The sequence below is a fragment of the Calliphora vicina genome, chromosome 1 (genome assembly GCF_958450345.1).
Source record: "Calliphora vicina chromosome 1, idCalVici1.1, whole genome shotgun sequence".
Classification (NCBI taxonomy): domain Eukaryota; kingdom Metazoa; phylum Arthropoda; class Insecta; order Diptera; family Calliphoridae; genus Calliphora; species Calliphora vicina.
The window spans coordinates 134,620,705-134,634,953 of NC_088780.1; the positions used below are offsets into that span (position 1 = coordinate 134,620,705).

General features: G+C 31.0%; 1 protein-coding gene across 2 annotated transcripts in view; it reads right to left on the bottom strand.

The window, feature by feature from the left end:
- The window catches only part of cindr (CIN85 and CD2AP related), a 78,068-nt gene that overhangs the window by 31,713 nt on the left and 32,106 nt on the right, over window positions 1-14,249 (bottom strand). For both annotated transcript variants that reach the window (XM_065515908.1, XM_065515909.1), the window contains exons 2-4: window positions 9,082-9,283; window positions 6,888-6,999; window positions 6,044-6,626 (exon numbers count right to left, since the gene is read on the bottom strand). In XM_065515908.1, the coding sequence (XP_065371980.1) occupies window positions 6,044-6,626; window positions 6,888-6,999; window positions 9,082-9,283 (897 nt within the window). The remainder of the gene's footprint in view (window positions 1-6,043; window positions 6,627-6,887; window positions 7,000-9,081; window positions 9,284-14,249) is intronic.

The window sequence follows — 14,249 nt, forward strand, 5'->3', positions numbered from 1 at the left end:
TGGCCAAATGTTTTCATACATTGAACAAAAATATTTGGACAAGTTAGATAGATTTTTTCATGAATAAACATAAAATTTTATTCGAAATCGTTTCATTTACATTACAAAGGATTATCGGTAGTGGAACAGAATTTTAAATTCAAATTGTATCACTTAGGCCTCTAATACACGGTTGTCATATTCTTACAAAGTTGTCAGAAAATGTTCAATAAATGGTTAACAAACATATGTTTCAACATAAGTTCTTATGACTGTGTTAACCATTTTCTGAGCATGTTTCGGACAATCTGACAACCGTGTATACGTAGCTTTAGTATTCAGTTTAGTTGAATACTTAATGGAATATTCTTAAGACCAGCAGTGAAATATTTAAATTAAGACTTACGTTTTAGAAAGGATTTGTTTGAAGACTTTTGTCTTCAACTGTATAATAGTTCGTTGTTTTTACTCTGTTGCAGCCTAAGGCTAATTATTTACAAATAAATACATATGCATATCTTATAGGTGAAATTTAAAACAGTATTTATTTAAATTACAATCTTTAAACATATTATTCGTATTATACATTTTAAAAAATATGGATATTATTTAAATAAACTGTTAGTGCCAATACTAAAGCTATAGCTAAACCCGTACATATCTGATAGGCTCTCGATATACACCCAGAGAAAAAAGATATTTGTATATGATCTGGTTTAAACAATGTTATGGTCAGTGTAGTTATCATATATTTGATTGTAGTAATTTGTATGATGAATTATGGTTATCATAATCTGAGAGCAACATATTATTGTGATATAATGATTTATTATAGACATGATTGCCACAAATTATATACTTAAATACTACAAGTATATGGGGGATTTCATGTCAAGTGAACCAACTTTTGAAATTTGCACCAAGAATTGGATAGAAATTCAGACACAATTTTTTTACAAGACCGGTGGAGAACTCTCTACAAGACTGTGTAGCTGAAAAGCTGGGTGAAGGGGATAAATTGTAAACTCTCAAACTCTCTGAGCCGAAACAAAATTGTTTAGATTTTGTACTCAGAATAATTCAACAAACAATATGAAATGAAAAGGAATGAATAAAACCAAATGATTAGGAATTTTTCTAAGTATTTATTAAATTATTTGGAAGGTGGATTCTTACCATAAGGAACAATAGGAGTAGGATAGCGAAGTACACTGTTTAAAGTTTGATTTATATCTCTCCCAAAAAGAAGTATTTACGACACTTTACGATTGATTTACATTCTGCATTAATATATATTGGGGGAAAAAAGAATTGAGGAAATCGCTAAGTGTTGTTTTGGCGTAAACAAAGACGATTGTTCGGTCAGTGGTTAACTATGCTGCTCCAGTGTGGTCGCCTTCGTTGAGTGATATCCAGTGGAGAAACCTTCAAAGCTGTCAAAACGCAGCCTTAAGGACCGTCACAGGCTGCCTTCAAATAACCTCCGAACACCATCTACACGAGGAAACCAAGGTTATACCGGTCAGGAAACACAACGTCATGTTGACGCAACAGTTCCTTCTGGGATGTCACCGGAGGATTCATTCAAACTTCAACATCACACAGTTGGAGTCTCCCCGAGGCATGTCAGACAGGACCTACGGAAATACGAGGAGAGCATACAGAGGTATGTGCAGGATCCATTTGATCGCCGCTCGTATATGACAGCTTTGAACGACATTCACAGAGACCCCATCAATTCCGCGGTAGCAGGATACCGTATGAATATCGTACTTGGAGGTCGCCCACCACCGATAGCAGACGCTGAGAAGATTCTGCCGCGTAAAACAAGAGCCCTTCTGGCACAACTTAGATCAGGATGGAGCAACAGACTTAATGCCTTTTGGTCCCACATAGACCGTCCTAAACTTATACCCAGGTTGTGGTCAGGGTCCTCATGACACCCTCCACATATTTAACTGTTCAGCCAACCCTACTTCACTACGTCCTATGGATTTATGGACTCATCCTGTTGAAGTAGCACAATTTCTTGGACTTGAACAGAATGCAGAACCCCCAGATTGATTATTGTAAAATTGTTTATGCTACTACAACAACAACAACTCTCTGAGTTAGAGGGGGTCAAATTTTGACATTTTGGACATGGAGGTGTTTTTTTCACATCCATATAACTTATTACCTATTGTTCTTAGCAAAATTTAAAAAAATAAAAAAAAAATTGAAATTTTTTTCCGAAATCAAAAACCTAGATACCTATCAAAATAAATATTTTGTAACTCAAGCATTGACTGCTTGGCCACTAACTCAGAGAGTTCTCTACCGATCTAACTCAGAGAGTTCTGTACCGAAAATTGTGTCTGAATTACTATCCAATAGAACTAACCTTGGTGTAAATTTCATCCCGATCGGAAAACATCGATTTCAAACATGAATTCCCCCACATATTAGATTGCTACAATCAATTGACATATTATGGTTGCTGTAATCATATAAATAATTACAGTGGCCATAACTAAAATCGACCATAATCATGTTGAAATGTTCGGGGTGATCACGAACAACTATATCTTTTAGAAAAATACTCGAGCGAATGATACTATACTGATCGAAAAATGTAAATCTTAATTCGATATAATAAAACTATACAGCTTAACCACAAAAGTCAAAAAATCAAACTTTGTTGTGTTGTTTTAAAAGAAGCTTATTATGTAGATATTTAACAAAAATTAACTTTAAACTTTATTTTGTGGTTGGGCTGATAGAAATTTTTTCACATAAACTGATAGCCAATACCAGGAAAGATTATGCGAAACTACAAACTAATGAGATTTGTTTATTTTTATCAATGTTCTCTTAGGAACTTTCGCTACAGACATTTGAAAATGAGTTAGCCTGATCCAATTTTATACTAACCCCCATACTCTCAAACATAGGGTAGAACTAGAGGCCCAACTGAGAGTAACAATATACTTTATCCCAAATTTTATGGCTGACACAACAACAAAATACATGTAAATCAATATATTTTGTTGTTTTTGACAACAGACTTAGGGTTTTTTGCATATAGAAAACACATAGAGCGGAAACTCTCCTGTCAAAGACCTAACTCAGTTGTCAAAAACCTAAGTGGTGAGAATGTATTAGTAAAAAAAACTACGTGAAAACAAAAACAACACTCGTATGTATAACTTTTTTTGAGTAATTTTTTTGTTTGAGTTTTTTTTCGATTTTCCGCTCTATGTTCTCTATGGTTTTTTGTCTCTCAGTAACGCTGCCAATGACAAAATTGAAAATTTGTTAATTTTTGTATGAAAATTATTTTTAAAAACATTTTTATTATGATTTTATCACTGTCATAAAGTTCAGAATATGGCTGTAAATCAGGCGCGAAACCAGAAAACCGAAAAGTTTTAATATAAAAAAGGAAAAATGTAAATTAAATTCAACCATTTGATTTTACCTGGATCCGCGCCTGGTGTAAATATTAAAGTAGATTTAATTTTTTTTTTTGATTTATTAGGAATGATAATAAAATTATGTAACAATTTCAACGAATCTAATTTAAATTCGTAAAGAATGCAGATCATTCTGAATATAACCACCATGTATTGCGGGGGATTAACGCAGCCAAAACTATTCTTGTACCATTTATCAAACATAGAGTTCTCATACTTATAAATCTGATTTAGAAGGGCTAATCTTTCAAGTTTTCGAATGTTGTAAAACATCTTGGGGTTGGACTTGATAGAATCCTCACTTGGATTAGTCATTTGTCCAAAAATACTAATTATTAGAGCAACATATCGGTGCCAATGAGTTTTTGATAGAACGTGAAGGTTAAAATCAAAGATTATTAACTTGCTGGCCTTTTGTTGTGGTGATAAGACCAATAATAACATATGCCGCCTTAGAATAGTGGCATAAAATAGAATAAGTAACTGCGTGATCATTACTCGATAAGATCTTTCGCATCATCTGTGTTTCTATTACTGGGTCCATGAGTTACTGGGTCATTATACCTGAAAGGAACCAGTGAAAATTCAGGCATTTTGGTATGAAAATGCCGATCAGTTGTGGTTTACCGATGCACAGTGGGGCAGAATCAAACATTTTTGTAAATAAATCTAGCATTTCTAAACGGCTGGTCCAATAGAGATCAAATGTTCTTCGTTAAGATACCTTATAGAGAAATATAAAATTGTTATATGTTCTTAAAGAAAGTTTATTTTTAATATGTCAAATTTTATCCCGATCGGTTGAGCCGTTTAGAAAAGCCAGATTTATTTCCAAAAAATGTTGATTCTGCACCACTATGCAATGGTTGACAAAAAGATCAATGGTGACACAGTGGTCGGTATTTAGGGCCTAATTTTCAAAGCGATATTCCGATGCAATACCTATAAAAATCTAAAATTTTAATTATTAAATTATGTAATATTTTAATATTTACACCTAATTTCGAAATTGAATTTTAGTTCGAAAAATTCGAACATAAATGAAGCAATTTATTATTGTAATTTTTAATAAATAATCGATTTGGTTTGTCTAATATAAAAAATAATTTTTACGAGATTTCAAATCATTGTAATTTAAAACAAGTAAGAGTGCTATATTCGGCTGTGCCGAATCTTATATACCCTTCACCAAATTATACTTAAATTTTAAATATTTTTAGGTAAACAAAATTTAATTTTTTTTAGTGGTTTTTTTTCATTTTTTTGAAAAAAATTTATTTTAAATTTTTTTTTTTTTAAATTTAAATTTTTTTTTTTTTAAATTTAAAATTTTTTTTAAATTTTTTTTTGGTTTTTTAAATTTTTTTTTTTTGAAAAAAAAAATTCGGGTTCAAAATTTTTTTTCCCGATTTTGACCCATTGTAGGTCCAACTTAATATGGTCTTATATACGTCGTTGCAAATGTCTTTGAAATATCTATCATTAGATATCCATATTGTCTATATTAATGTCTTAGTAATCCAGATATAGGTCAAAAATTGGTCAAAAATCGAGGTTGTCTTGGTTTTTTCCTCATATCTCAGCCATTTGTGGACCGATTTTGCTGATTTTAAATAGCAAAATTCTCGAAAGCATGTCTGACAGAATTATTGAAGATTTGGATCCCGAAGATATCTGGGGTCTTCAGAAAACTGATTTCAACAGACAGACAGACGGACAGACAGACAGACAGACAGACAGACAGACGGACATGGCTTAATCGACTCCGCTATCTATAAGGATCCAGAATATATATACTTCATAGGGTCGGAAATGAAAAATGTAGAAATTACAAACGGAATGACAAACTTATATATACCCTTCTCACGAAGCTGAAGGGTATAAAAAATATATATACCTATGATTTGTTAACATTATTTAATTAAATAAATTTCAAGGTGACTAACTACAACAAATATTTTCGTTTTCAAAACTGCATGCATGTATTATAAATTCCAAATGGCTTTGATTGTATAATTTTATAAATCCTGCTAAATATTTAAAACAAATACATAGTATGTAGTTTAAGGTGAATTTTGCACTTGAAATATTTAATCCAGTAATTTGTAATCGAACTAAACACACGTTGAAATTGCAAACTTGGTTATTACACGTAAAACAAGTGATGCGCTTGTTAAATTGAAAACAACGAATTACAAACAAATTTATTTTTGCTTGTAATTGAAAATTCACAACACGTGTTAAAAAATTACAAAATTTTTCTTTTGTATACGAGTCAGTCAAATTACGTTATGAACTATTTAATTTTATTTATTTCGGTTTCGGTTATTTTCATGATAAAGATGAACTATGAATAATAAAAGAAACAAAGAAATTTCTACATATGACTCAAAACAAAAAATAGAAATACAGAAATGAAAACAAACTTTAGTAAATAAAAAAAAATATGTATTTAAACAAATAGAAGTATTAAATATATCATGAAAAAAGATTAATAAATTGAATCTTTCACAAACATAATAAAAATAAAAAATAAACAGAAAAATATACAAACTGTATTATTTGCAGTTTTTGTATAAAATCTTTAAGAAAATGTTATTTGAACTTACCTTCTGATGGAGCCATAAGCTTAACAAAATTATCGGGAAACACACCAATTTTGCCCCTCAATTCACCCTTCCACCAACCCTTATCGGGTAAATCCATACTGTGTATGGTTATAATGTCACCTACTTTCAGCTCAAGTTCATCATCGTTTTGTGGTGCATAGGGAAATTCAACACGACAGTAATCTCGTAGGGGTTTCGGTGGTAAACTGGGTGCAGCATCATCGCCACTGCCACCACCACCCAGCATCAATGATGATGATATTGGTGCTGCCACTGTTGAATTGTTGGTCGTAGTAGTGCTGGCAGCAAGTAAATCTTCTTTGGAATTATGAAAACTAAGACGATTTATTTTCTTTGTGGCGGCGGCTGCTGTGGCTATTGATGACGACGATGATGCAGTTACTGTTGACGATGAGGCGTTAGTCACTGTATTATTAGCGCTTTTAGTTGTTTGTTTTGATGTGGATGTGGATGGTGGCCGTTTGCTGGCAAATACGGGCGATGATTCGATAAGTTTAACAAAATTTGAAGGAAAAACACCAATTTTATTTTTTAAACGTCCACGCCACCAGCCTTCTTCGACCTAAATGTTCGGCACAGCACAGCGCATAGAAAGAACCAAATAAAAAACAAAAAAATAAAGAATTAAATAAAATAAACACAAGTGAAATTAGAACATTTTTATCATCACATTGTTATAGTTATATTTTTATTATTGTTGTTGTTCTTATTATTCGTATTATTTTATGTAGAAATACCCATGCAATCTTTAGGATTAGAGGGTTGTAGTTTTTTTTTTATTTTATATGAAAGAATGAATGAATGAATGGATGTTTGTACTAACCTCCCCTAGGAATTCAATGACATCACCCACGGCCAGCGATAGTTCGTCATCGTTGACTTGCGTATAACTGTAAATAACTTTACAGCGTCGATTACTCGTCGTCGATTTGTCTCTGTAATGTGTAAAGAAAAGGAAATGTTTAAATTATCTTTTATAATGCAAAATTTATATTAACTTTCACATATTTTTTACTAACACAGATTTTTATTATGTACTTTATAAAATATACAAACAATAATTGCAAGCATATCGTGCATACTGTCATCATTTAAATGTAAATTATATTTGTACAGCTTTTTAAATCAGAGAAACGGAAATAATAAACAGACATTTAGTTTTCATCGTCCATACATACATTCAGATTTTATGAAACTTGAAATATTTAAGGATTATAATGGATTAAACGAAAGTTGGCCAAAACAATTAAATAAACCATGTGTTGGTACCTTTTAAATTTTCTCCAAGGAACAGAGTTTTATAAAAAGGTTTTAAATTTTAATTTGTATGAATTTTCAATACCAAAATTTGGAACTCAGTGTAATAAATTATACAATAACAAAAAACAAGAAAAAAATTCGGCATAGCCGAATATTATATACCCTTCACCAAATTATACTTTAAAATAAAAATTTTAAATATTTTTAGATACACAAAACATAAAAAAATATTACAAAAGGTTAAAAAAAAATTTTATGCGATTTTTTTTAATTTTTTATTTTTTTACTAAAAAATAAATTTTATAAAAAAAATTTTTTTTTGTGAAAAAAAAATCGGGGTCAAAAATATTTTTCCCGATTTCGACCCATTGTAGGTCCGACTTATTTTTGCCTTATATACGCCATTGCAAAGGGCTTTGAAATAGCTATTATTGGATATCCATATTGTCTACATTAATGACTAATGCCCAGTTTTTGACTTGTTATTTAAATACGTATTTAGTTAATTTTAACTTAAAATTAAGTTGTATTTAAATACAGTTTGAGTTTTTCAGTGCTACATAATTTGTCTTATTTAAATAAGATAAAAGTATGGTAGCACTACTAAATATCAAAAATTTATCGATAGTTTTGCTGAAAAAAGCTGTTCAACCAAAACAAAAATTGATACATTTTGCCCAATAAGAAATAAAAGTTTATTAAACAATAAAATTATTGGTAGGAAAATGCACAAAAGAAGCTCCAATTGCCCCGCATCGGAATTGTAGTTTTTGCAAGACGCTTTTTTTAGCAAGACGCTGTTGTTTGTTTTTTTTTTTACTACAATAGAGTGAAAAAAAAACCAAACAACAAAAGTCAGCTGTCAAAAACATATGGTAGTTTATGAAACTTAAATAGAATTTAAATGACCAACGTCGGCCATTTAAGTATCATTTAAAAAAGCACTGAGAAACTCATTTTCGCATTTAAATAGAACTTAAATATAATTCATATTTAAATACTTCGTATTTGCTGTTTTAAGCAAAACTATCGATAAATTTTTGATATTTAGTAGTGCTACCATACTTTTATCTTATTTAAATAAGACAAATTATGTAGCACTGAAAAACTCAAACTGTATTTAAATACAACTTAATTTTAAGTTAAAATTAACTAAATACGTATTTAAATAACAAGTCAAAAACTGGGCATAAGTAATCCAGATATAGGTAAAAAATCGAGGTTGTCCTTGTTTTTTCCTTATATCTCAGCCATTTGTGGGCTCGCTTTTAAATAGCAACCGAACGAGGCCTATAGCGGATATATTGATGTATGAATCATGTATGTCCGCTATCTATAACGATCCAGAATATATGTACATGGTGGATTTCATGTCAAGTGAACCAACTTTTAAAATCGATGTTTGCCGATTGGGATGAAATTTGAATCATGGTTTGTTCTATTGGATAGTAATTCAGACACAATTTTTCAACAAAATCGGCCGAGAACTCTCTAAGTTAGAGGGGGTAAAAATTTTTTCTTAGCAAAATGTGTTCCAAACTGTTTAGATATTTCTTCAATCTTTCGAAAAAAATCAAAAATTTTTTTCTCAAAAGAAAGCTTAGATATTTTCCTTGAAAACGTATTAGGGATGCGAGTTGGATATCAATCAAAATAAATTTTTTGTAACTCAAAACATAAAATTTTTGACTTTTTTGCTGGGTATGTTTCTGATTGTACAAAAAACAAATAAAAAAAATATTTAATTTATCACTTACCTTAATACAACTGTATTGTCCTCATTCATATCGACGACACGAACAAAATTATCTGGAAATATGCCCGTTTTGCTATTTGTTTGTAACGTGCCCTCCCACCAACCACCTGGCATCTGTTTAATACTGTGTATTATATCACCTTTGAGCAGATCCAATTCATCTGGTTCCTTGGCTGTGTAATCGTATTCAACAATGGCGGAAACTAAAACGAAAGATAAGAAAAGTACAAGAAATTGTTAGAGGAAAATAAAATACAAATGATTTTAAATAAATATGAGAGATAAACGTTATTTTTCCGTTTCTGTAAAATGTATATAAAGTGGACTTAGCGCATTTGCACATTAGGCTAATGGAATATGTAGTTCAACATGCATGACTTGTAAATTTCATTGCAAAACGGAAATAGTCAATATTAAACAAATTATTTCAATATCCTGTGAAACTAAAAACTATTCAATCTGAAAAATAAACATTGTAAATTCACATTTAATCCGTTTGAGAAAAAATTGCCAGATATACAAGTTCTTTTGTGTGTATTTTGTTGTTAAAAGAAAGTTTTTCTTTTTTTTCAATTCAAATTATTTGTAACAATTTTACATTGCTCTGTTTTTTGTTAGTTTTTTTTTTACAATAAATAGGCTATCACGAGTTGAACATAAAACATAACGTTTAACCTTTTTACTTACAAAAAATAAAAACTTACAAATTATAAATACAGAGATTTACATACAATGTTGCCAAATTATGCACACCCTCTAACCATGTATGGCAGTTGGAAACGCCTCTACAAAAGATTTAAATTTTAACTTCAAACCAAGTGCGATGTTTTTTATAGTCATCGCCATTTAATAGATTTGTGTACATTAGGATGGCCCCAACAAAATAGTTGTGGATGATGTTCACAACTAAAATTAAAGTTTTATTCATTAAGATACCATTTCTCGAAATGTTTGTGCTGGCTACCGTATTTGGTGATCTGGATCAAAGGTTAAAAAAGTCATAAAGGTTTCTATGATTTTTTTATATTTTTCGCATAGAAGATATATGAAATATTGATATCATGTTATCGTCTAACTCCAAAAATATTCAAATAATATTTTTCAAAAATGTCAAGATTTTTACATATATGTATATATTGTAATCATATAAAATAACTCATATAATTTCACGGAAACGGGTTTTCCGTTTTTTAAAATTCAATATAGTTCGAATTTTTCGAAAACTATTTTCTTTCCGACCTGATATTACCAAATGTTTACCTAAAATATATATGTATAAACGATAAACTTTCTATTATGTAATAACCCCATTTTTTAAATGGGGTTATTTGAGGCCAAGAACGAATCAATCCAATATCGGATACTCTTACGTTTCTGCTTCGATCGAAAGAAATAATAGTTGGACGGGACAAGGTCTGGACTATAAAACGGATGTGGCAAAACTTCCCAACCACTTCATATAGTTTTTAACAGGTATTGCAACATGTGGCCGAGCGTTGTCATGACGGTCAGACCACATACAGATCATTACCTTAGCGCCATGGATATTTGGATTTGGTGTCGATTCGGCTGGTTGGCTGGACTTCACATACGATATCTAACGCTTCGGGTAATCGTATTGGATCCATTTTTCATCACAAGTAATGATTCGGTGCACGAAGCTGCATTTCAGACATACAAAATTGTCTTTCAAAGTCTCTCAGATTCAATTAGTATGGAATTTGGATGAATCCTGCTTTTGGCTGAATCCTCTCAATGATTTTGCAAGCTCTTGTTGAGTTTTAATTCAATTGGTCTTCAAACTTTTTTTTGGCTGGCATGGGCGGTATTTGCTTTCCGTATCAAAATCACAATTTCTGAACCGCACAAACCATCTCTCGCACGTTGAAACCGATGGAACACTTTAGGGGTACTTTTTTCAAATTAAAGAAGTAAGGCAAAACTTCCCGATAACGCTTTGTTGGTAGAAAATTTGAAATTTTTGAAAAAAAAAAACATTGTTGTTTACACTACAATGTTCAATATCTAATTGAGAATAAATGACAGATGTTTACCCTTTAAAATGACATATAAGTTATTAAAAATATAAACCGCAAAAAACATAATCCCACGTCATCCACCCAATATAGAACTAGCTAGATCGTCTTAGAATCTGCGACAAATATTTTTGTGTTACAAACGAAATGATGCTTAAAAAAATTACATTTTTATTCTGACGCCAGCGCTAACAGTTTGTGAAATGGTACCTCAAGCAAACTAATATTTTATTTTAGTTGGAAACATCGTTATTCCTCCATACAAACGGGGCCACCCTAATGTACATTAATTGTTGGGTAGAATTTGAATTTGGGCTACCGGCGATATAAATGCTTAAACTTCTAAGGAAACATTTAAAATTCAACTGTTATGCTTTAAAACTTCTACAATTCATGATGCGGAAACTAAATTTCATGCGAATGTAATCCAAAAAAGTAGGTTGCCCACAAAATACTACTTTGAAGCTAAATGTCCACTGTTTCAGGACATGTTAGTGTTCCTAATCAGGAAAAATTTCCCGGAAATTCTCGTTAATATTCACGGAAAATTTCGGGAATTTTTTAATACATAGATATCTTAGTTTTTTTGAAGTGATTTCCTTCTATGTGAAATACATTTGTGTTTACTTATATGTATTGTTAAGCGATTTATATTCGTTAAAGTGATTTATTTATATATAAAACTGTGGTTACCTATATAAACCAGACATTTATGACCGATAAGTCCTGTTTCGAGAGGACATTTGTTTGGGGAGCTAGGAGAAATAATGGACCGATTCTATCAAAATTCAATAGGCTTCGTCCTAGGGTTAATATTGAAGTATGTATGTGCCAAATTTAATTAAATTTATGAAAATTATCCTGAGCAGATTGGTATACTTTAGTTAGGTGATGGAACAATATTTTTGCACGTTACAAACATCAGCTCTAAAATAATATACCCTCCAGGGAAAGGATAATATTATTATTATTTCCCGGGAATGAAAAAAGTACGGTACATTAGGAACCCTAGCGCCAGTAGAATTGTCAAACACAAATCTTATTCCACCACAAAATAACCAAATTGTTTGTCGCTTACAGCTTGACGTTTCAATTGTATTTCAGTAAATTATTATTTAGCATATTTTTTTGTTTTAATTCATTCATATTTTGTTTCAATTATACAAAAAAAAAATAGATATTTCTTTGAGCCTTTGTTTTACTCAGTTTCATGTCGTTTGCGTGCGTTATTTCTTTGGTTTTTATTGCATTATAATTCATTTTCTGTTACAGTTCACGAAACAAAAGCAACAAAGGCCAGACACGAGAAGACATAAAGTAAGACAGAGAGATAGACAGACAGACCGATAAGACACAAGGTGAAACAAGGTTCAAAAGAGGCTCTTCATACGATTTCAAAGCCAACGACAACGACACCACCAAAACAAAAAGTGTTGCCTGTTATTTAAACCAATTATAGGCATATAGATCAAGTTAAACACACAATCCCACACATACGAGAAGTAGTTGAAAGTTTTCGGGGTTTGTTTTTTGTATTATTTTAAAAAAAAAAACCTGATGTGATGATCTTCCGCAGCAGGTGATGTGAATGAAAACAAAAATGGTTAAAGACAAGTTTAAAAACTAAACGGATTCAATGTTTATAAATACAACGTCGAATACTATAATATTTAAGCTATAAACAATAAATATACAGTAGCGAGCATAAAAAATGCAATGTGATTTTCAACAACACTGATTTTGCTCAACAAGGTATCCAATTGTCCACATCTGCTGTTTATACCCTACACCACCCATGTGGTGTAGGGTATAAACAGCGTTTGGGCAGATGTTTGTAATGCCCAAAAATATTAGTCTAACACCCACCTTAAAGTATACCGATCGACTTAGAATCACTTTCTGAGTCGATCTGGTTGGCTGGCTGGCTGTCCATGTAAACCTTGTGCGCAGAGTACAGGTCGCAATTTTGAAGATATTTCGGTCAAATTTGGTACATATTATTTTTTCACCATATTGAACGGAAAATCCATCATTCGTTAATTTTATTATCCTTTGTAGATTTCATATCCTTGAATTTATTAGTATTAACAGTAAATTACTTTATTGTAACAGTTTTTAGTTTTTAACAATTTTTTATAATTATTTTTTTTTTCAAAATTTTAAAAATCAGGTAAATTTTCTTAGAGTTGCATTTTTTTGCTCGCACAATTTTACCACTGTTTTTACTAAAAATTTTATAATTATCCTTACGTAAAAAAATATTGGTCAAAATGTCATACAATAATTTCCTATGATCAATAAGAATATAAAAACAGCAGATGTGGACAATAGGATACCTTTTTGAGCAAAATCAGTGCTGTTGAAAATCACATTGCATAGTGTTGCATTTTTTATGCTCGCTACTGTACATATATAAATTATTTAGTAATTATATGTGTATTTTATGGACTGAGATCGAAAAATTTTTAACATACATATACAGTAATGGCCATAACTAAAGCACCCCCTCAGTGCATTTTTTCATATAGTATTTTTTTGTATAAAAACAAAGTTTTAAATATCTATTATGTATTATTTTCATTTGTTAATATGTTTATTATTGATAAACAAATACTTTCAAAGTTAACCTTTCTATAAGAGGTAACTTAAAATCAAAAAATATTTTAAGGTAGAAAATGAAACGGACAAAACTAAAGCACCCCTTCAAGGATATACTATAAAAAAAAATTTAATTCATTTTTTGTTGCAAATCCTTTGTTTTGGATGGCACAAGAACATTTCTTAGCATAGAAGATTTTATGTTTTTATGGCGTTTTTCGATATTCCTTCCCAGGCTATTTTAACGGCATGAAATAAATCGTGAAAATTGCCGATCCTTATTTCAGCAATTTTCACGATTTATTTTCATATTAATAATGTGCCACAAGTTCTCAATAGGATTAAGATCGTGAGATTGACCAGGCCAATGAAGAACTTGAATCTTATTGCTCTGAAGCCAAGTCTTACAAACTTTGGAGGTGTGCTTAGGATCGTTATCCTGTTGGAAGCTCCCTATAAGTGGCATCTCTTCACTGGCATAAGGCAACATTACATCTTTCAATACATCACGGTACATGAACCGATCCATAATCTC